The sequence below is a fragment of the Salvelinus alpinus genome, chromosome 24, assembly GCF_045679555.1.
Source record: "Salvelinus alpinus chromosome 24, SLU_Salpinus.1, whole genome shotgun sequence".
NCBI lineage: Eukaryota > Metazoa > Chordata > Actinopteri > Salmoniformes > Salmonidae > Salvelinus > Salvelinus alpinus.
In genome coordinates this window covers 13,867,073-13,892,101 of record NC_092109.1, presented here as the reverse complement: position 1 = coordinate 13,892,101, position 25,029 = coordinate 13,867,073, and the positions used below count along the sequence as shown (strand labels likewise).

General features: G+C 43.3%; 1 protein-coding gene across 6 annotated transcripts in view; it reads left to right on the top strand.

Moving 5' to 3' along the window:
- The window catches only part of LOC139552206 (netrin receptor UNC5D-like), a 324,682-nt gene that overhangs the window by 276,320 nt on the left and 23,333 nt on the right, over nucleotides 1-25,029 (top strand). For 3 of the 6 annotated variants that reach the window (XM_071363703.1, XM_071363702.1, XM_071363699.1), the window contains 5 exons: nucleotides 11,589-11,996; nucleotides 12,616-12,703; nucleotides 17,390-17,561; nucleotides 20,524-20,754; nucleotides 24,784-24,933. In XM_071363703.1, coding sequence (XP_071219804.1) covers nucleotides 11,589-11,996; nucleotides 12,616-12,703; nucleotides 17,390-17,561; nucleotides 20,524-20,754; nucleotides 24,784-24,933 — 1,049 coding nt within the window. Of the gene's footprint in view, nucleotides 1-11,588; nucleotides 11,997-12,615; nucleotides 12,704-17,386; nucleotides 17,562-20,523; nucleotides 20,755-24,783; nucleotides 24,934-25,029 lie in introns of all 6 variants that reach the window. The other 3 variants (XM_071363701.1, XM_071363700.1, XM_071363698.1) reach the window with 1 other exon arrangement.

Sequence of the window (25,029 nt, the reverse complement as noted above, 5' to 3'; positions counted from 1 at the left end):
TATTTGTAAGGATACTGACACACACAATAATATTGAACTCTGCTGTGGTCAAATAAAGCAACCATTACAAATGACTTATCAGGGCAAAATTTGAATTGGGACACTTACCAATCATGTCACATGGTGAAACAACTTTGATGGGCTTCAATTCCGGTGCCACAGTCGTCGCCCTCTCAAACCTCTGACAGGCTAGACAGGGTGCTGACCTTTAAGCAAAAAGTGACAAATTGAAACATTGTGTGCTCTCTGATATAACATTCATTGAAATCATAATTTCAGATATAATAGGTATAAAAGGTTATTTCAATTGCCCAGCTGTCCACCTCCTTGACAATTCCCTGTCAGAATAAGTGTATGTTGATTTTGGCAATCATGCACTTCACTCCAAATTGGCCAGCATGCATCTGTCAGCACAGCCTCCTTCTCCTTAGTAAAATTTACCCTCCTGTCTGGCTGGCCATCCTTCCCCCGTAGGTACATGTGATTGTCTAACAAGTTGGAAGAGAAGAGTTGCTGAAATACTCAAGTCTAAGTACATTTGCACTGCTGTCTTTGTCGGTCTTCCACTCTTTATGTCTGTCTAGCAAAGACACCTAGTTAAAGGGCATTTTGAATTACCATAATTGCTTACACCGATCCATTTGATTGATCAAGGTTAACTTCTAGCTAGATACCTCAATATGACAGACATAACTATATCAGTGGAGGCTGCTGAGGGGAGGAGGGCTCATAATAATGGCTGGAATGGAGTCAATGGATTGGTATCAACCACATGGAAACCACATTCCATTTACTCCAATACAGACATTATGAGCCATCCTCCCCTCTGCAGCCCCCACTGAACTATATGAATAACTAGCAACATGTAGATGACCAACTAGCTAGATGATAAATGGTTGTAGAAAAATGGTTGTACATAGTGGCGGTTTCGGCACCATGATCTTGGTAAGGAAGGGTTTACGCATACAAACACACCACCAGTCCACGTGAAGGGTTTACATTGTTATTTTTTTATCAGGTACCGGCAGTGTTCCTGATATACAAAACTCAAACAAAGTAAATACATCGTCACCAGTGGAAGGTCCACCACTCTGCGTCTTTGGAGGTTCACTCCATGTTGAAATCTTCAGTTCCCTTATTCCGGTAAACCTCCTTCTCCACCTTATGGTCAGTCTCTCCAATAGCCTCCTCCTCGTTCACCTCCCGGGGTCAAAGGACAGACCAAGAAAGCAAACCCAGGGCGCAGTTAAGTAGAGGCCCCTAATTGGTTTCACCTGTCTGCCGTTTAGTCTCCAATTACAACTGGAGACAGGTGTGGCTGTTCTGCTGCAGTCTGGCAGTTTCCCCTGAGCTGTCCATAGTCCTGCCTCTGAGGAATACTTCTCATTGCTCTGGCAGCCAGAAAACACAGAAACCTCGCAGGCACATACCATCCATCCACCATACAACCCCTGAAACCGCTACATACCTTCCCCCTCAGCGTTGACCCTGTGGTCAGAGCGGTCGAAGAAAACATGGCATGCATACGGGACATGGCATCAGCATTACCATGTTTAGAACCCGAACGGTGGACGATCCGATAGTGGAACGGCTGGAGGCTGAGGAGCCACCGGCTTTAGTGTCCTTATTCTGCTTCATCCAGGTGAGGAGAGCGTGATCTGTCATCAACACAAACTTGCAGCCCAGAACATAATATTTCAAGGACTTCAGAGCCCATTTGATTGCCAAACACTCTTTTTCCACTGTTGCATATTTGGTTTTGCGGGGGATCAACTTACGGCTAATGTACATCACAGGATGTTCCTCTCCCTCCACTTCTTTTGCGAGAGTTACAGCTCCAATTCCAGTGCATCTGTCTGTACAATCAGAAGTTTCTAGAAATCCGTTGAATACAACACAGGCCGCGCATAAGGCCGTTTTCAATTTCTGAAATGCCTCTTCGGCCGCAGTGTTCCACTGTACCATGGCAAGTTTGGCCTTCCGGGTCAAGTCACACAGGGGTCCTGCAATGATTGATGAAATGTCTGTAACAACAGGTTATTCCCAGGAAAGCCCTTACCTGTTTCTTGTTCACTGGTGGAGGCCAATCCTGGATCGCAGCAAACTTCTTCTCTTGTGGTTTGATCAACCCTAGCCCTATGGAATAGCCCAGATACTTTGCTTCACTTACCCCCAGCGTGAATTTCTTTGGGTTGGCTGTGAGTCCTGCTTGTCGAAGGGCGTTAGTACACTGTTAGTCATATTAGGTGCTCTTCCCACGTGACTGTGGATTATCACATCGTCCAGCTAGGCTGCAGTATAGGATTGATGTGGCCGCAAAATGTGGTCCATCAGCCTTTGAAACATTGCAGGGGCTCCATGAAGTCCAAAGGGCAGTCGCACATATTGGAACAGCCCGTCTAGAGTGGTGAATGCCGTCTTCTCGAGAGCTGCCCAGGGTCAGAGGAACCTGACAATACCCCTTGGTTAGATCAAGTGTACTGATGAACCGGGCATTTCCCAGTCTTTCAATCAACTCATCTATTTTCGGCATGGGATAAGCATCAAATTCCAAAATAGCATTCAACTTACGGAAGTCATTACAGAATCGTTGTTGTTGTTGCCTACCCATCACCACCTGAGGGTGTCCCGTCAGGAAGTCCAGGATTCAGATGGAGGTGTTCAGTCCCAGGGTCCTTAGCTTAGTGATGAGCTTGGAGGGCACTATGGTGTTGAACGCTGAGCTGTAGACAATGAACAGCATTCTCACATAGGTTTTCCTTTTGCAAAGTGGAAAAGAGAAGTATGGAGTGCAATAGAGATTGCGTCATCTGTGGATCTGTTGGGGCGATATGCAAATTGGAGTGGATCGAATGTGTCTGGGATGATGGCGTTGATGTAAACCATGACTAGCCTTTCAAAGCATTTCATGGCTACAGATGTGAGTGCTATGGGGCGATAGTAATTTAGACAAGTTACTTTGGCGTTCTTGGGCACAGGGACTTGACATTTTCATTAAGTTCTTGACATTTTCCGTATTGACTGACCATGTCTTAAAGTAATGATGGACTGTCGTTTCTTTTTGCTTATTTGAGATGTTCTTGCCGTAATATGGACTTGGTCTTTTACCAAATAGGGCTATCTTCTGTATATCAACCCTACCTTGTCACAACACAACTGATTGGCTCAAACGCATTTACTTTTAACAAGGCACACCCTTTCACACGTACCTTCACACAGGTGTGAACATTCTACAGTGGTCCCTGAAGCGTACGATCACACCTGTGTGATTAGAACGCTTATTTAGAACGCTTATTTAGAACGACCCGTTTCGAACAATCAGCATTTGAGCTGGCCACACTGTTTTTTCAGAAACTATTTACACAAACACAGTCCTTACAAAGTTATGTCCAGAATGTGAGGAGTTTGTTTTTGGATACAATGTTCAGATATTCACAGAAGTATCTATAGCATAACACAATCATCCAAACTGGAAAAATATAGGCTACATTTGTCCAAGCGCTAACTGAGGAAAGATTGACGCAACACAAGCGGTCATATTTGTATTACTTTGGCTGACATAAACTACAATATGAATTAGCTAATAGCAATTACTATTTATAATTAATCACATCACAGGTGAGCTCACCATTGATCGAAATAATTGTGTAACACTTTCTAGAAATCGGAAGTAATCCGACGATGATTAGTTTCAGTGAGCCGCCATGCTAGATAATAAGAGAAGACAAGATTAGTTTTGTCTGTTTATAGTATGCATGTTGAAGGGGTGTGTCGTCTACCATCGTTCACATCCCACCATTCACTTCCTGAAGTTCTCAAAAAATGAGGGAACCATTACTCACCTCATTTTGTTATGACATCTTTGGTCTGACAGACGATTATGTGAAACCCAGAATGCATTGTATGTCAACAAACATGGCTCCACACATAGCTGGAATTAGCTTAGCTCATCATAATCAGTACAACCTTCAAAAAAGTATTTTACACACATAATATGTGCCCATTACAATCTATGCACGAATCGGAATGCATGATTTATCATGGGTACTTGAAAACATGTGAATAAAACAGTAAACATATCAATAATTACCACACAAAACATTTTCTGATTGTGATTTATTGATACAAGTTGCGCGTGCCGTCAGTCAATCACGTAACCTCTCACTCCCACTCTGAGCTATTCAGTGTTGTTGTTTATGTATGTAGCAAGTGAGCTAAGCTTTAGCATTAGCAATGTCTTTCAAAAGGAGACAGCTCACCAATGCGGAAATTCTGGAGATTTTTAAATATTCTGACAATGAGTCTGAGTATGAAAGTTAGGAATCAGATTCTGACAGTGACAGTGAGGAGCTGCCCCCCAGCAATTGAGAACCCTGAATCTGAGGACACCTTGTCCACTGACCAAGTCCCAGGTCCCTTTGAAGATGTTGGTAGTGATGGAGGCTGACCGACAGTAGATGAAGTACAGGAGTTCTGTGGTAGCTGGAAGGCCGCTAGCCATTTCACCCCTCCTGGCCCTGCTGTTTGCTTTGATGAGTCCCAGTCTGGAGTGCAATGTCCCTTGCCATTTCCATCTGAGGCAGTGCTTCAAATTGTTTCTGACAGAGGAGCTGGTGGGAGACATAGTAGAGACCAATCGCTATGCCTTGGAGCTACAGGAGAAGAGAGAGCCAGGAGTGGGGGGGATACCCACAATTAGTGAAATGTATACCTTCCTGGTGACAGTCCTTCTCATGCAGATAGTAAAGAAGAACTCCCTAAGAGAATACTGGAGCACAGATCCTATGTTCGCAACTCCCTTCTTTGCCACCCTCTTTTCCCAAGACAGCTTCCTAGTTCTGATGCGATGCCTGCATTTCATCAACAATGCTTCTGCCATCCTAAATGACCCGTTATACAAAATAAGAAATGTTCTTACCAGCCTGACAATAGCATTCGTTGTGCCAAACATGTGCCTATGCATTGATGAGTATGAGGGGATTGGGGTGTCCGGGTCCGTGGTGATGACCATGTTGGCTCCTCATCTCAGCAAGGGACACACTTTGTATGTGGACAATTGTTACAGCAGTCCCACACTCTTCCAGCATCTGCTCTCCAACAGCACAGGGGCCTGTGGCACAGTCAGGTCAAACAGGAAGTGGATGCCAGCATTCGGATGTAAGAAGATGCAGAGAGGGGAGGTGGAGTTCAAGGAGAATGGTCAACAGCTGGCAGTAAAGTGGCATGACTGTCCATACAGCAATCATGTCGGCCACCTAACGGGAAGGAGGACCACCTGACGGGAGTGAGAAAAATCAAACCAGACTATGTGCATGACTATAATCTCTAAATGGGGGCAGTGGAACAGCTTTGTGGAATGCACTCGGAAAACTACCAAGTGGTATAAGAATATATTTTTCCATCTGATCGACACTGCTGCCCTCAATGGCCACGTAGTTCGCCGCCAACTAACAGCTGAGATGATTACTGAACAAGGTATTTTTTGTAATTGGACATACAGTTCACATGTAAATCACATACAGAAACTATTAACATAATTAGGCACTTACTTTGATAGAAATGCAGCCTGGATTTGAACCAGGATGTCTGTAATGACCCCTCTAGCACTGAGATGCTGTGCCTTAGACCGCTGCACCACTTGGGAGTCATAAGGCCAGGGTAGCTTCAAAATACAACACAAGCTAATACTTCTCTGACGCAATTAGCATTGTTTTTCAGAGCTAATAGGAGAATGTAGCTAGCTACCTAATCATTGAGTATAACACCATAAAGGTTATGAAATGAGTAACGTTACCTCGCATGAATATACACAAAAAGACTAGGCTACAGTAGAAACGACATAACACGACATGCAGAAACTATTATAACGTAATAAGGCACTTACTTTGATAGAAACGCACGCATTTCCAAAGGTATTATTGGTAATGAAAACAACTATGACTGCGATGCAGGCAACAGACGGTAGATGTGAACACGTGTGTGTAGGACGGGAGATGCGCAAATGTCTGCAGACTTGAACTGCACAAACAATTGGGAAGTGCTTGGGGAATTTTGTCCCGGTCAGAAATGTCCAAAAAATTAATTGGTCCACAAAGGTAAAAATGATTACTTTGATGTGAATGAATGAGGAGGCGGAACACACCTCAATTCAAATAATTTGAAATTGACAAGTTGAAAAAAGCCTATAAATAAAAACAGGCTGTGTGCCTTGGTTTAAGGGCCACGTAGATTAAATGTACTGTTGCGTAACAATCACATTCCAGAATGGAGAGAACGTTCTAACATCACGTGCATAAAATAACTCACGCTGGGGGCGACCGTTAGAGATATTTGGAACTCACACATGAATTGGTGAATTGAAATGCATTCCAGGTGACTACCTCATTAAGCTGGTTGAGAGAATGCCAAGAATGTGCAAAGCTGTCATCAAAGCAAAGGGTGGCTATTTGAAGAATCTCAAATATAAAATATATTTTGGTTTGTTTAACACTTTTGGGTAATACATGATTCCATGTGTTATTTCATAGTTTTGATGTATTCACTATTATTCTACAATGTAGAAAATAGTAAAAAATAGTACATCACCGAAGACGGAAAATTAACAAAACAGTTTGACATAGAAACACTGGATTTCCGGCTTTTTTAAATGTGTATTATGTTTATTAATACCATTCCACCCATGAGGCCACTAGGTCATTTGACTGCAGTAAAGGCCTATTGAAGCTGGTGGCTTATGTGGTAAACACCTTAATGCCATCGGATAAGTCCCGAACCATATTCCAGTCTGTTCTTGTGATAGAGTCTTGTAGCTTAGCATCCGCTTCATCGGACCACTTCCTGTTTGATTTTTGCTTGTAAGCAGGAATCAGGAGTATAGTAATGGTCAGATTTGCCAAATGGAGGGTGAGGGACAGCTTTGTATGCGTCTCTGTGCGTGGAGTAAAGGTGATTTGGCCTCTAGTTGCACAGGTGTGACGTACTGGTGGAAATGAGGTAAAACGGATTTCAGTTTTCCTGCATTACAGTCACTGGTCGCTAGACGCGTCGCCTCTGGATGAGCATTTTCTTGTTTGCTTATCGCCCTATACAGCTCGTTGAGAGCGGTCTTAGTGCCAGTATCGGTTTGTGGTGATGAATGGAAAATATACATAAACTCTCTTGGTAAATAGTATGGTCTACAGCTTATCATGAGCTATTCTAACTCTGGTGTGCAGAACCTCGAGACTCCCTTTAGGCCTCAGCCCTTAGATTGCAATATCTACTAAGCTAACATAATTAATTGTTTTAAGATGGTCATAAAATGTAGCATTTAGCTATTTTAATTAGAATTTTAGGACCCCTGTAAGTGTAAATAAAACATAAAAAAATGTATCTGATGAAACATTGAATTTGGCCTTTACCACTATAGCCCATAGAAACGCATTGAATAACATGTTTATAAATGGCAAAACAGACAGTCAAAAAATGTATCATAAGGAACAAGGTTTTGAAGTGTCTGTCACATATCTGAGAGATAAAAGAAAACGAATTTGACCCTCTATCCACTTTTACAATTTTTACAGACTGGTACTGGGTTATGTACTGGTACTGTACTGGTTATGTACTGGTACTGGGTTACCTTCAGACGACTCCCATGAAACTTGTGTGCATTGTACAGCAGAATAACTGACCCCTTCATGTTCATGAGAGTCTCCAATTTCGGTGTTGGTTACATATTAGTTTGTAGCTCCAACGGTTCAGTCTGGACAGTCGGTTTTGTGAGAAGACCTCTCCGAAATGAGGACGTCCGCGACAGAGTAAAGGCTGTAGATGTCGTAGAGCCAACCACCAAAACTGTCGTGAGAGTAAACACTATTTCAATATTGGTGACATATTAGTTTGTAACTCACACGGTTTAGTTTTTACAGATGATTTCGTGACAATTTTCTTGTCCGGATTCGCTCATGTGTAGAAAAGGGCTGCTTTCACAAGCTCCGTGTTATGGAACAGGCTCATACTTTAGGAGATTGACCTGCAGCGACTACAAGAAATGATAAGTCTTGCATAAACACACAGGGAGCTATTCAATATTCAAAATAACGTCACCGTGTGACGAACGTGTGCGTCAATCGACTCCTTCATATTAGAGATTGCGCACCAGCTGTTGTTAACAAAGACGCACACCACCCCCTTGAGCTTACCCATCACTACTGTTCTGTCCTAATGATGCATAGAAAAACCAGGTAGTTGTACCTTATCCATGTCTTTGTTCAGCCAAGTTTCCAAAAAATAAGATATTACAGTTCTTCAGGTCCCGTTGATAAGATAGTCTCGAACGGAGCTCATCCAATTAGTTCTCCAGTGATTGTACATTTAAGTGATAATGCCCTTGAAGCCGGTGTTTGGAGGATATATTGGCACGGGTGTTGTTAGGCCCAAGACGAACCGTGCCAATATATCTCCCAAACACCGGCTTCAAGGGCATTATCACTTTTATACAACAGGTTACCAACATATTCAAATAATGATTGACATATTTTCATTAAAAACGTTATTTTGATGAATTTATTCATACTATGTCATCCTTCTACAAGATATAGTCCCGACACAAATCTAGGGCTGCTACCCAAGCCGGCTGGTCTGGTAATCCATTCTATCAGCTCGGTTGCCAGACACAACCCAGTCGTTCAGTCTGTTTGTTCTGTATCTATGGACAGCCGTTCGTTCTAAATGTTCCATTGCCATGCTGGCTGGTAATGTTCTTATCCCTTGCTTGCTAGCTAGCCAACAATGGCTAAATTACAGTCACATCAAACAGTGCAGCCAGAATAACATCAGTAGCTGCATTTGCATTTGTTTTTAAACTGTTTTCTAGTGACATGTGACTGGTGATGTGACATTTGACTGGCATAGAAAATGTGCTCTCTCGTCATAACACTGTTGTTCAGAGGAGCTAGCCAACAACACAGTTGCAAACTGAAGCTGGAAAGACAGCAAACTAGCTGCACTTGGTTTCGTTTGACCTTTTTTCAATTGACATTTCTTTGTATATATCCATAAAAATGATGCCAGCTGATTCATGATTTAGACTGGCTGAGAAACACGGCCTGCCTGTCTGCCTCGTCCCTACTCCCGACACCTTCATTACTATGGGACAGCTGGAGATCGAATTTGAATATTGAAACAAATGTAGGAGAGACAGAGAGCAAGGTTTAGACAAATCTCCACTGTTGAAAACTAAATGTTGGTCTAAAAGAAATGTGAGATCATGTCTAGATGCTTTTTATAGTGGAGATCAAGTTTATAAATTGCCTGGCTGGGCTGATGAGACAGTGGATTGTGCAGTCAGATGGAACAGAGTAAATAGGCATTTCAACGTCTTAGATTTAGCCAGTGGTAACTTGTGGAATAGACACCGGCTGGAATGTTCAAAAAAGTTACGATCACCACAAAAAAACAGGAGCCTGTAAAACGGCCACTATACACTGAGTCTACAAAACATAACACCTTCCTAATATTGAGTTGCACTCAATATTAAATCTAGACTTGGTTTCCTCTATCATAATTGCTCCTCTTTCACCTCAGCTGCCAAACTAACCCTGATTCAGATGACCATCCTACCCATGCTAGATTACGTAGATGTTCGTTACCATTCAGCCATCAGATTTGCCACCAATGCTCCTTATAGTACACATCGCTGCACTCTGTACTCCGTAAACTGTAAACTGGTTATCTCTGTATAGCCGTTGCAAGAGCCACTGGTTTATGCTTATTTATAAAACCCTCTTAAGGCCTCACTCACCCTATCTGAGATACCTACTGCAGCCCTCATCCTCCACATACAACACCCGTTCTGGTGGTCACATTCTGTTAAAGGTTCGCAAAGCACACACATCCCTGGATTGCAGCTAACCACTGGAACGAGCTGCAGAAAACACACCGTCTCTTCATTCAAACACTCAATCATGGACATTCTTACTGACAGTGATGGCTGCTTCACATGACGTATAGTTGTCTCTACCTTCTTGCCTTTGTGCTGTTGTCTGTACCCAATAATGTTTGTATCATGTTTTGTGCTTCTACCATGTGCTGCTACCATGTTGTGCTGCTGCCATGTTGTGTTGCTACCAGGCTGTGTTGTCATGTGTTGCTACCGTGCTATGTTGTTGTCTTAAGTCTCTCTTTATGTAGTGTTGTGGTTTCTCTCGTTGTGATGTGGGTTTTGTCCTATATATATATTTTTTTATCCCAGCCCCCGTCCCCGCAAGAGGCCTTTTACCTTTTGGTAGGCCGTCATTGTAAATAAGAATTTGTTCTTAACTGACTTGCCTAGTTAAATAAAGGTTAAATAAATAAAAAAATAAAAATTGAAGTGGATTTAACAGGTGACATCAATAAGGTATCATAGCTTTCACCTGGATTCCAGCGCCATTCTTCTTTCAGGCAAGCCAATATCAGAACTGTGTCCGATGCCGCTAGCAGCCCAACAGTACACCAACCATGGGTAACCAATAGTTGGCATGCTGCTGTCAGCTACACCCACAAAAATATTATAGTATACTATGGTATTAAAACCCATGTTGAAGTGTTGTATACGCAACCAGTCTGTTAAGCAGATGTGTTTTCTGGGGTATTCTGGGACAGTATATGAAACCTCTGGACCTTCTCTTTCCAGGGCTCTCTTTCCTAAATCCCAGTCCTACAGTATCGAGCTCCAAATAGCCGCCTGATACGATAGATTAAGTTTTCCATATTCTACCAATCCTTTGTCATGAACACGGAGACTCAGCTGCATTGATCCAAAACATTTTTTAGTTTTTATTATTTCACCCTTATTTAACCAGGTAGGCCAGTTGAGAACAAGTTCTCATTTACAACTGCGACCTGGCCAAGATAAAACAAAGCAGTGCGACAAAAACAACACATAATTACACATGGTATAAACAAACGTAGAGTCAATAACACAATAGAAAAATCTGTATACAGTGTGTGCAAATTAAGTAAGGGGGTAAGGCAATAAATAGGCCAATAGTGGCGAAGTAATTACAATTTAGCAATTTACACTGGAGTGATATGTGCAAATGAGGATGTGCAAGTAGAAATACTGGTGTGCAAAAGAGCAGAAAAACAGAAACAAATATGGTGATGAGGTAGTTAGTTGGTTGGATGGGCTATTTACAGATGGTATGTGTACAGCTGCAGCGATCGGTAAGCTGCTCTGACAGCTGACGCTTAAAGTTAGTGAGGAAGATATGTCTCCAACTTCAGTGATTTGTGCAATTTGTTCCAGTCATTGTCAGCAGAGAACTGGAAGGAAAGGCTTCCAAATGAGGTGTTAGCTTTGGAAACAGAACATCTCCGTTATACTATGTACACTATAGTTTTTAGTTACACATTTTAGTTACACTTTATTTCAATTTAAGATTATATTTATTAGTCAATCCAGTCCTTTCAGAGCCATCAGTGATGATAGCTAGGAATCAGTTTGTGACTAGAGGTCATCAATCACATTGTCCATATATTTTTGTCTGTCAATTAACTAATCAACCAACCAATCATCCAACAAATAAATTAACCAATCAACCAATCATGTATTCTCTCTTTTCCAGGCAACCCCCTGTTGATCAACTCATCCCAGCAGCCGGACCTAACGGTGTCACGGACCTACACCAGCCCCATCTGCTTCCAGGACTCCATGGATAAAGAACTCATATCTCAGGAGCCTTCGCTCTTCGACCCCCTGCCCGACCTCAAGGTCAAAGTTCACTCCTCTTTCATGGTGTCCCTGGGCGTGTCAGAGAGGGGGGCCGAGTACCACATCCAGAAAGCCCACCCCCAGACCTTCCCCCGGGGACTGGCGCCCGACTACAGCGGTGTGGGGTTGGAGGGGACCCTGAGAGGAAGGAGGGAGAAGACCCTCCTCGGCCCCCTTGCCCCGTCTACGCCATCCAGGCCCCCACTCAGGACGGCCGGGGTGTTCGGACACGCGGGAGGGAGGCTGGTGGTGCCCAATACAGGTGAGGGTTGTGATTCGTAAAGGCAATGTACCACACACATGTACACATGCAAACGCAAGCGTGCACATACACAGGCATGGAGGCTTCCACACACACAGGTCCACATACCACATACATAGAGGCACACACACGCACAGAGGAGAGGATCACGAGATACATACACACACACACACGCACGTACGCACACACACTGCTGGGTGTCAGGTCTATTTAGTGCAGGTGACAGTCAGAGAGGCCAGTCAGGGTCTCTGGGGCTCTCAAATCAATGTTGCCAACAGTGCACTTCACACACACACACACACACACACACACACACACACACACACACACACACACACACACACACACACACACACACACACACACACACTACCACCAACACTGGAGCCCACAAACAATTCCTAGAGTGCTAATCTAACTTGCCAGTAGATTAAAGTGTCACAAAGGACAGGAGACAGCAATGTGGGGCAGTGTGTGTGGATGAGTGAGAGCGTAGTGTGTGTGTGTGTGTGTGTGTCTCTGTGCGTGTGTGTGTGTGCATGCACATATGTGTGCAAGCGTGTGCGTGTGTCTCGTGATAATCTCCTCTGTTCCTCTCTCTTTCTCTCTCTGTCTGTAGGCGTGAGTCTGTTGGTGCCCCATGGGGGGATAGCTGTGGACACTACCTGGGAAATGTACATGGTCATCAACCAGGAGGACAGCAGCAGGTATAACACGACACACAGATATGGCACAGAGAATCATGCTGCCTACCTCCCTCTTATCGCTCTCTCTTTCATTCTACCACTTCATCTCACTCCATCTCTCATCCTGTTTTCCCTATTTCTCACACTATCTCTCCCACTTATCAACACCCACACGCACGGGTGTATGCAAGCCCATACACTCGCTCACTCACTCACTCACTGTCACAGACACACACACACACACATTCCAACATACAAACACAAACACACCCACATACAGTGGTTCCTCAATTAAAAGTTGCTTCATACTATGGTATAGGATGCGGTATGCTGTGGTATGGTACAGTGCGTTACAGTGCTTACCGTTAATGCCCACCAGAGGGCATCTTTGAGAATATCTACACTTTATGATTACAATTGAATTATATATTTCATTAGGAAGAAAACAAGGAAGAAGGTCAAGCCAGCCGAAGTTCATTATTGGCAGAATATTGTATGAAATACAATTGGGCATTTATATGCAATTCAATCTGGTAGTTTCAATTCAAATGTGACTCGTTCCATTCTCTATTCTCTTGTTGATATAATATCCTGGCCTTTATGATTATTTTCATTGTAGCCCATTCTCCGGTTCACAGCACTGTATTGGTTTTGACTGACAGCTGTTATAAACTTGAGCTCCGCACGCGACTAGAAGTTGCCCCTATCCCTCCCGCTAATTGGGCTTTTGCACATTTGTAATCTGAATCAGGGAAATGCTGTAAATCGATAGGAGTCGATGTGTTTTGACCTTAGAGTTGAATGCGATTATTTTAGTTTTAAAGCCACCAGATGCTTCTTTCTATTGTTGTTATTTATTCGGTAATGAGTTAAGCACACAGACTCAGCCATAAATTAGTGAGTCTGTGTGCCTGCTTGAGTGGATGAGCTGAACTCTTCAGAAACCAACGACAAAGTTACTATTGAAGGCTTGGCCTATTTAGAAGGCTATTTTGCATGTTTTAATTGGTTCAGATAGAATCTAGATTCGGGCCTACTACCAATTAAATGTTATTTATTTCTCTGCGCCCCTCACTGCATCAATACCGAATTGTCTGCTTTATATGAGGCTTTCATTTAGGAAGGTCATAAAAAACATGATACTAAGATAATATATTTCAAAAGAACAGAATAGCATGTTTTGAGTTTAATTTATCTGTGCTTAGTAGCCGAGGCTATATGGCTGCGCCATTCTTCATCCGTATCATTCAGTTCATTCAGATTCGATGTTTACAATGATCAGTTTCTGTCTGGTTTCTATCACCCATCCATCAAGAGACACGTTAGCTCCTGGGTACCAATGATTTACACCGAACCTAAAAGCATAATCAGCATTCTAACTCCCCCTTGCGGTGACGCAATATACCGTACTATATACCATAATATACCTCAATGCACTGCGGCGTAACCTGAAAACTTTTAATTGAGAAACCACTATATACACCGCCCAGCATGCAGCCTTAGTTCATCATGCACACTCTACAGGGGAGGACTTGATGTGTCAGGAAGAGGCTGGCAGTTGCAGACACGGCCAGTTGCAGACATTGCAGCATAGCCCTGAGCGACTGGCTCAGCAACTGGCTCAGCCCCCTCCTTCCTGTGTGACTAGTTAAGGCTGTGAATGTTAAAGTCTTCAGTGTTAAGGGTATGTGCCATCATTTGTCAGATAGAACAAGACAGACTAAGAGAGACTCTAGGTAACTATTGCCTGCTATGGAGAGCCCATTGCTATGACTTAGCTGTCAAGACTTTCACAAGGCTATTACTCAAGGCGAAAATGGCAAGACAGTTAAAAGACGTTCACAAGAAATGTAATACTGTTGACTTTTCTCTGAGAGGCTTCAAGAAGTTATCTCGCCACCATGAGTCAGTCTTTTTGGATCATTTTGTTTGTGATTGCTTTGCAGACCAAAAATGTGTAATATCTCGAACACATCTGGATGAAACCATCCCAACAACTTATCACCCCTGACAACCTGGTTAACAGGCTGGCCCCATCAAGGAAAGTACATTTCGACTTCTCAAGGAGTTTAAATAAGTGACATTGATTGTCACTTGCATGGGATCAAATGTGGCTATAATCCATGTCATCCCTCCTCCTTCCTCCTTCTCAGAGCACCCCAGAGGCTTCTGTGTAGCGAGGGTAAAGATAAGGATCAAAGGTCACCTATAGTTTACGCCTCAGAGCTTAGGGGTGAACTGCCTGTGTCTGTCCTGTGAGGTGTGCGCTACTCTAAACACTCCTTGATCTCCCTGAGCCCACACCTTTAGGTTTCTGCCTGGTCCCGATAACGTTGTTTGCTGTTTACTTCCTGCCTGGCATTAGAGGGAGTCTGGAGGGCAGCGCACCATTGAGCTGTCAATCACAATCTTTTGACAAGCGCATAGAGAGACCCTGGGAGAAATTAAATGTTTTCCTCCTATTCAGACTTCAGGACGAATCCAACTACTTGAGGCGGTTGGCGGTGGATCTCCACTCGGCTGCAGGATAGGAATCGATCAGCTCAGCCTTGGTGGCTCCAGGGCTGCAGTATGGAGACTGAGATGAGAGGCTTTTCCTCACTAGGGAAGTCTTCACACTGCAGTCTAGAGGCCTTGGTGGGGGTTATTAGATATTATTGAGAGATCAGGAGAACAGTTAACCGTCGAAGTTAGCGGTGCTGAGTTTAGTTGGAAAGTTTGTATTGAGAGGAGTTGGGGAGCCTTATGCTTAACACACACAGAAAGTGTGTCTGTTCTTCAGTGTTTTTCATGTCACGTGTTTGTAGCAGAGGTAGTTCATGGCGCTAGCCTCATCTAATGTGTTAAAGCCTTGGCTTCGACTCAGCGAGCTAACGAGGTCTTGTTGTGCACTGAAAAGCTTGAAACTCCATAGGGAACAGTATCCAAGGTTGTTATGATGTTTTTTTCTAAATGAAACAATAAAATCCCCACGGCGTGTTAGTGCCTTGAAGTGCAGTTATTGTTTGATCCTTGTCAGGCCACCACGGTACAGCCCGTGGCCTTAACACGAGGTCAGGAGATCTCTGTAGAGATCCGATCGGTGACCAAGTGTGAATGAGAGATCGAGTGAAAGGGAGTGAAAAGGGAAAGTGTGGCTGACGAAGAATGGAGGTGTGAGAGGGAGACTGCGAGGTTGTTAGGAGGAGTTGCAATAGAGGGATGAACGATCGAGAGTGAGAGAAGGAGTGTTGATTAGGGGTTACTACAGGTGGCCTTCAGTCAAACCTCTCTCTGTTTGCAATCATGTTACTATTCACTTGACCTTTTTATCTTGTTTACGGAGCTAATTTATGCGTAGAAAATGGTAGTCTATTTGTTTGCATGTTTTCAGAATAAGAGTTTCAGTGGATCATAGAATATCATTCAGCATCACAATGCCAGCCAAATCATTCTGACATGAAACACTCCAATCCATTATTAAAACATCAATAACCCAAAGTCACCCTACCTGATCCACCTCTCAAACTAATTCCATTGAACAAATCATTTCTATTTGTTCCCGAGATACTCAAGCCAGAACCATGAAACATTTCTAGTTTTTCATCTTTGCTCCGAGTCATGTTTTCTTTGAAAAGCAAATGTTTTTTATTCTCCTCTCTTCAGGCTAATTATTAGAGTCCGATCTGCAGGTAACCTTGATGTCCCTCTAACAAGTGGGCCTAATTACCATAGCGCACAAAGACACACACACACACACACACAAACATGCGTGCGCACATGAACACACATACATGCAGCACAGCTGCAGGCTTTCACCACTGTTGGTTTATTTATTCTGTATTTTTAGATGAGAGATCATAACCCCCGTCAACGTTATGCCGCTGATTGCTTTCATTTGAACAATGGAGACAAATTTTACACAATAGGCACTGATAATTATCTGAAAAATAAATAACGATAAAGCAGAGTGAAAATCCTGTGGCGAGTGAGGTTGATCTCACTTTGTTCACCCCATATCGTGTTCAACTGATGTTTCAGAAAACAATATAACACAGTCATATGCTTGCATATGTTTTTATTCTCCGTTGATGGTTAGCCTACCCTACACAGTGGAATGCTAGCCTACTTGTTTCCTCCTAAAAACAGGTTGTGTACCCAAACAGACCTATTCCAGCCAGTCAGTATTTGGATGTTTGTGATGTAACACTCAACACCAACAAACAGTGGTCCTGATCCCTTCATTAGAGTGTCCAGTTAATCAGTTTAGCTGAAATCACTCCTCTGACTCTGCCTCTGGTCGCTAATCGGACCGGTCACTCAGGCTTAGGCGGGGGGGACCAGCTTGGCCCTGTGACAGCAGGGTATAGCAGGACCACTCTACCCACAGTGAGATTGACCCCCAGGCCTGCAGCAGCAGGACTGAAGGATGGTTGAGGCTCAAATAGTATGAAGTCAAGCAGACATCACTTTTCATTGAGCGCTGGGCTGTAAAAATATGTGTAGTAGTGCAGGCCGTTCTGGACTGATGGCAGCCCCATCAAAGTGTCTGTGTTCGCAAGAATGGGACCATATGCCAATGTTTCTTTTTCCCCCTCTTGCTCATGTAAAGCCATTACCCACTGTTTATGCCCTATTCTGGATTTCATGTTCCTCTCATGTACACTGTCTGTGGAGAGTTTGGAGTCTAAACCCATCCTGATGTTTTTGTATGTGTGTTTTCAGCAGTACCCTATCAGAAGAGAGACAGGAGGTCCTGCTGAGCCCAGAGGTCACGTACGGTCCGCTGGGCCTTGACCTCTCCTGTCCCATCGCCATGACGATAGCCCACTGCGCTGAGGTTGCCGCCGATAACTGGAGCATCCGCCTCAAGAGGCAGACACAGGATAACAAGTGGGAGGTGAGATTATCCTGAAAACATTTCAGAACATTTAGAGGAACAGTGTGACATTTTCTCTCTCAGAATCTAACTGTGTAAAAGACTTTATGTAACCGGAGTTCAAGTAAACAACATTAAAATGGGTTCCAGACGATGCAAATGCCTGCCACTGTAATCAAATCCAAACTGGCCCAGATCATTTTTTTATTTTACCTTTATTTAACAAGGCAAGTCAGTTAAGAACAAATTCTTATTTTCAATGATGGCCTAGGAACAGTGGGTTAACTGCCTTGTTCAGTGTCACGAATGTTTGAAGAAGACCAAGGCGCAGCGTAATTTGTGGTCATCATATTTATTTAAATGAGAACCAGCAACAAAATAACAAAGTGAAACCAAAAGGAACGTACCGTTCCGTAGGCTACAAGAGCTGTACAAAAACAAGATCCCACAACATAGGTGGGAAACAAGGCTACCTAAGTATGATTCCCAATCAGAGACAACGATAGACAGCTGCCTCTGATTGGGAACCACACTCGGCCAAACACAAAGAAATACAAAACATAGAATGCCCACCCCACATCACCAAATAGAGAAATAAGGTTAGGGTGTGACATTCAGGGGCAGAACGACACATTTTTACCTTGTCATCTCGGGGATTTGATTATGTGCCATCTATTTAAAATGTTACGGTTATTTTCTACAACTTTGCTTCCTTCGTGGGCTATTAATGTGCAAGGAAAATGTCACCCAATATGCTCACATCCAATGAAACATTTCCATATACTAGATTGTGATTACAGTTGATTTCGATTTCTTTGTTCCTTCCAAAAAAGCAGGAATGTTCAGTGTTCACCTTGTCTTTTTCGCTAAAACTGAGAATAAGATTCAATCACATAATCTAAATTCCACATATTCTGTTCTTCATACTGACTTCTCAACCTCTATTCCACTGAGGTTCATTGAGCTGCCAGTTGGGAGGAACTATTTCACTCACTCATGTTAGCATGGACTTCTTTGAAAAGTAGTGAAAGCTCAAGTCCAACCAACCTCTCAAAAAAAACCTCTGCCTCTTATAACATCCCACTCTGTCTTTCTCGGAGGGACTCCCTCGTTCTCTCAAGCTCTGAGCTCCGACATCAATCCACACCCTCCATTTTTCTCCATCCATCCACCCGTCTATCCAGCAGACGTATCAGCGATGTTCTTTTAAAGGCCCAATGCAGTAAAAAAACATGATTGTCCTGTGTTTTATATTTCCACACTATGAGGTTGGAATAATATTGTGTAATTGTGAAAAATAAACGAATGCCCTTTTAGTGTAAGAGCTGTTTGAAAAGACTTGCTGAGAGGGGACAGGCATGTGGGTGTGCGTGGAACCCCATCATTACAGAAGCATCCCTTTCCACCACAATCCCTTCATCAGATTCCTTTCCTCCATCAACCATCCCTTCTTCTTCCTATGTGGTCACATCAAAGAGCAGGGACAGCAGCAGGGGCTCAGAACTATATTCTCAACCCACACACACAAACACAACAAATTAATTTTACTGTGAAATTGTGAAAATTATGATAATGCCCGTTTAGTGTAAGAGCTGTTTTAAAAAACACCTACAATTTCTGCCTGTTTTGGTGGGATGGAGTTTTGGCCTGACTGGTGTCATCACCAGAAATTGCTCTTTGCTAACAAAGTATTTTTGTTTGTTTTGTATAATTTTGATTGACAACAAACACAGTAAGGTGCTTGATTGTTGCCCAGAAATGATTTAATATTGAGATAATATAGCTACATTGGAACTTTAATGTTTAACTTACTTAATCAAAGGAGTGTTGGAGAGTGACCGGTAGCTCATCTAGGCAGAGTTGACCCCAGGGCTCAGAGCTCCTTGTGCCTTGCGGTTGACCTGTGACGATCAAAGGCCCTGGCCTATTCACTGCCTATGACATTTACACAGGATATAATATGCTGGCGAGAGACGCTTGCTGCACAAAAGGCTGCTATCAAAGACCAGTCGACGAATGACTGTGTGTGTGCGCGCTGTGGGTTATATGCTGACAGGAGAGAGGGAGAGGAGGGGGAAGAGGAAAAGATAAAAGGAGGGATAAAGAAGAAAGAGAGAGAGAGAGAAATGTTTAAAGACAGATAGAGAGAATGGGAGAGAGAAGGTGAAGAGGGAGAGAGATTGGTAATTGAATTGAAATAAATTGAGAAAGCGAGAAAGACCGAGATGAGAGAAAGAGAGAGAGAGGCCACCCTCGTCTTGCCCGTGTGAAGGAGCCGTGGCGCAACCTGTCTCCTTTACTGTGAAATAATGAGCCCTTTATCTCAGGCAGAATGCCAGGCCAGCCTCTTGAAATGTGAACCATCGCTGGAATTAGTGACATTACCAGAGATGGAAGGCATCTCTCTCCCGCTCCCTCTCAATCTCTCTCTCTCTCTCTCTCGCTTTTTTTCTCCCCTTGTCTCCCATCCCCCCTGTCTCTGTCTTTCTCTCTCTGCCCCCTCCTCACCTTCTTTCTCCCTCCTCTCTTTCTTCCTCACATTTTCCTTTAATGCTGCTAAGCTTTTGGGGTGTTTGACTCCATCATTTTTTCCCCTGCCTGCCTGGCTGGCTGTCTGGTGAGGATGAGCTATATAAAAAGTAGATTCCTTATGTCTGCTGCAGAGCTAATGGGCCAGGTGTTGCATCTAGGCCAGTGGATTACATTACTATATTATGCAGCCTGGCTTTATAGGGTTTAACCATGCCTTATAAGCTTAGTACAGAGGGCCACAGGGTCACTGGGATGGTGCAGTAGGTGATTTAGGAGGGGAATTTAGCACAGAATGAAGGAGAAATGACCTATGCATACGGTTATGTGGTAATCACGTTACTGTTCACGATGCCCAATGTGCTGATTGCTTCTTTATCCATCTTTATCCATCCAGATTAAGGCCCCAACCCGCACCTAACTCCTTATTTTCTTCTCTCTTCCTCTCCCACAGGAAGTAATGTCGGTGGAGGAGGAGAGCACTTCCTGCTACTGTCTGCTGGAGGCTCAGTGCTGCCACCTGCTGTTGGAGCATCCAGGGCGCTACGCCCTGGTGGGGGTGCCTCTGAGCCAGGAGGCTGTGAAGAGGCTGAGGTTGGCCGTGTTCGGTAGTGCAGACAACACCAATCCACTGGGATACAGCCTCAGAGTGTACTGTGTCGATGACACCCCCTACGCATTCCAGGTATGGAGAAGGTGAATGGATGGATGGATGGCTTGATGGGTGAATGGATGGGTGGCCAACAAGATCGCATAGTTTCCCTTCGAAATTCGACGTGGATGAATGTCTATTTTTTATGCATTAATTCCGTGTGGATACAGGGTAAATTCTGTGTGGTTACAGGGTTAAAACAAAAACAACTCAAAGGGTTACGTTTAGGATAGAGGGATAAAGGTTAGACCTATGGTTTGGGGAAGGCTTAAAACAAAATAATTTAAAAACGACACGCTATTAGCATCAGGTATCATCAGCATTCACAGGGCTTGCGAGAAAGAGCATTGTGAACTGGTATATCACAGTGGTCTGAGCAGTGCTCTCCAGCTCTTTTTTGTTTGGTGTGCACCGAGGAAGGCATATATCAACGTTCTCAGGACCATTTCAAACATCCCAAATAAAAGTGTGTTTCTAGCGATCAGTCTGGGGTGGCTACTTGGCTGGCTAACTAACTAACTGATTGGCTGACTGGTTGAGTGACTGACTGACTGGCTGACGGATGGATGGATGGATATATTGACCGACTGCCTATCACACTAGTTTAGGCTGAGAGTAATTTGTGAGAGGACAAGAAGTCAGTAACCCTTGTCTAACAGCTAGCCTGCAGTAGTAGGTTTCATCTGACAGAAAGTACTATGCAAAGGTTATACTGTACACAGGACAGCTTGCTTGGATGTGTGTCACAAACACAAACAGACCCCACAAAGCCACAGGACAGCAACACAATTAGACCCAACCAAATCATGAGAAAACAAAAAGAGAATAACTTGACACATTGGAAAGAATTAACAAAAAAACAGAGTAAACTAGAATGTTATTTGGCCCTAAACAGAGAGTACACAGTGGCAGAATAACTGACCACTGTGACTGACCCAAACTTAGGGAAAGCTTTGACTATGTACAGACTCAGTGAGCATAGCCTTGCTATTGAGAAAGGCCGCCGTAGGCAGATCTGGCTCTCAAGAGAAGACAGGCTATGTGCACACTGCCCACAAAATGAGGTGGAAACTGAGCTGCACTTCCTAACCTCCTGCCATGACAATATTAGAGACACATATTTCCCTCAGATTACACAGATCCACAAAGAACATCGAAAACAAACCCAATTTTGATAAACTCCCGTATCTACTAGGTGAAATACCACAGTGTGCCATCACAGCAGCAAGATTTGTGACCTGTTGCCACAAGAAAAGGGCAGCCAGTGAAGAACAAACACTATTGTAAATACAACCCATATTTATGTTTTTATTTTCCTTTTTGTACTTTAACTATTTGCACATCGTTACAACACTATATATACATAATATGACATTTGACATTTCTTTATTCTTTTGGAACTTCTGTGAGTGTAATGTTTACTGTTCATTTTTATTTCCCTTAAATTGAATTGAGAGAGACAGAGCGAGAGAGACAGAGACAGAGTGAGAGAGAGAGAGACAGAGTGAGAGAGAGAGAGACAGAGTGAGAGAGAGAGAGACAGAGACAGAGTGAGAGAGAGAGAGAGACAGAGCGAGAGAGACAGAGTGAGAGAGAGAGAGACAGAGCGAGAGAGACAGAGTGAGAGAGAGAGAGACTGCTCGACAACTAGGCAACGAGGAGGGACTTTTAATTACAAAGACAACGTTGCAATGTTTCGTCCCCTGTCTTCTTTCTGGGGCTTAATTGAATATTTGCAGCGTGTTAATTAAACGTGTTTTAGCATTCTATTCCGTGTGATGAACCTGGCAAGGGAGCACACGCATTACAGACGGAGGGTGGATAAAGAGAAAGAGAGATGGTTAGGGAGAGAGTGTGTGTGTGTGCATTCTCTCTTTAGTTCTGTAAAGAGATGATGTATGGATCGTATTCGATGAAGAGTAGCTACGGCCTTGTCACACAAACTAATTTCAATCATTCTCTCATTCTCTCTCATATCGACACCCATTATCCTCTTTCTGCCTCGTTCACACAAAAAGACAAACACACACACACCTACACACACACACCTATACACCTCTGACAGCAGCCAGTTGCTTTAAATCTGTGTGTTATTCTCCAGAGAGGTTGTGATTGGACAGATCTTGGCTCATTGGAGCAGATTCAGTTCTGGACGCATCAGTCAGAGGGGAGCCTTGCATGGTGAATAGAGAGAAATTGCATTTGGGGAACCCACCAGCCAATTTTCTCTATCTCTGTCACTCTGCCCTTTTTATTTGTCCTGTTTTGGTGGGGGGTTTTGGGCTTCATACGACGAATGATTTCCCTTGCGATGCCCAGCAGGGTTGCGATTTTTCCATTTCCTAAACTCGGTCCTGGGGACCCCAAGGGGTGCACGTTTTGGTTTTTGCCTTAGCACTACACAGCTGATTCAAATTATCAAAGCTTAATCGTGAGTTGATTACTTGAATCAGCTGTGTAGTGCTAGGGCAAAAACCAAAATGTGCACCCCTTGTGTTCCTCAGGACCGAGTTTGGGAAACACAGGCCTACGCCTTTCACTTTGTGATGGAGATGGCAGACACACCCATGCACACAGACAGACAGACAGACAGACAGACAGACAGACAGACAGACAGACAGACAGACAGACAGACAGACAGACAGACAGACAGACAGACAGACAGACAGACAGACAGACAGACAGACAGACAGACAGTACATTCGTACGCACAGACACACACAAGGACACACACACACTCAGCTCCAGGTCTCCCTAGAGAATCACACAACAATACCCACGGATGAGAACCCAAAAAGCGTGAAATCACCAAAGTCCTTTCATCAATAGAAAATGCTATTCTGGAAGATTAGGCTTGATTTCTGTCTCTTTGTGTGGCTTCTCATGTGATGTCAATGAATTCAACTGAAACAGCATTTTAGGGGAATTGTGCTGCCTGATCTTATTTATTGGACGTTTTGATGCCAGGATTTGTTTATTTGTTTCATTGTGTGTTTGGGAGGTTTCATTCCAAGCGTGACATGATTATGGAATTCTTTCTAAATGAGGAAAAATGCCTTTTAAGCAATTCTTCCACTTGCTTTCTCTTGCAAAGGGGGATAACTGAATACCTAATCTGCCCATGAGCTGTTTAATGTAACTGGTTAGAGCTGTTTAGAAATTCAGGGGGAGTTAGTTGTTCAGAGCTAGGGTTGCAAAGGGAGGGTATATTACTGGAAACTTTTTAAGTTTATCAGTAAACTACCAGAATTTTGTATCTTTCAAGGATGTTATGCAATCTGTCACAATTATTCTAGTGGCCTTTTTGGGTACTTCAGATTATCCCAGGTGTCTCTGGCCCTCCATGTGGCCTTATCACATGTTAAATATATGAAATAATTAAATAAGATGATTTTAAAATAAAACATAGAATGACAAAGCTGTAAAACATTTTCCTAAATATAAACCATCAACTTAGGGAATACCATTGGTGTTTAATGTGAGGGTTTCAGCATGAAATATCCTTTAGATGTATTTACACACTTACATTTTATTTTACTATGTCAATATGTATTTGTTGTCAATGTTCTGGCAGCAAACTGTTGGCAGTTGTGAAAAAAGTCAATATTTGGATGAGTTGCAGAGGTAATTGTTGATTAGATGCTTTTTTCATTAATTGGGCTATTTTCTCTAGAACCATATCGTCTATCTACTAAAAACTCACGGACAATACGGACACGGATATAATAAATTAATTATTTATACGGGTTAAAAAAAAATGTAGTTATTCAAGTATAAATTAACAACGTCACGATAGATTGCCATATAGTTTCTGTTAATTACCAAAATTACAGAAGATTCCAGTAACTTTGGTAAATTACCGGTAGCTTTGCAACCCTATTCAGAGCACTGCTTCTCACTGCAGTCCATGGGGGTTGCAGATGAAGGAGAGGGGTTGTGACTGAGTAATATTGGTTTTCTATGTTCTGTAATCCATGTATACTGTTCTGCAACGCTGTAAACACACCCGGATTTAATGTAATTCTCACCCTTTTATCTCTCCTTCCCTCATCTCCCTATCAGGAAGTGGCATCGGCCGAGCGGGTGAGAGGCGGTTGTCTCCTGGAGGAGCCCAAGACGCTGCTGTTCAGGGGGAACTCCCTCAGCCTGCAGCTCTCCATCCAGGACGTCCCCCAGTTCCTCTGGAGCATCAAGCCTTTCACCACCTGCCAGGTAAAGGATGGAGGAATGTGTTGGGAGCGGGTGTCGGGGGGTATGTGGGAGGGGGTTAGAGAGGGAGTGTGGGTGTGCATGGAACCCCATCATTAC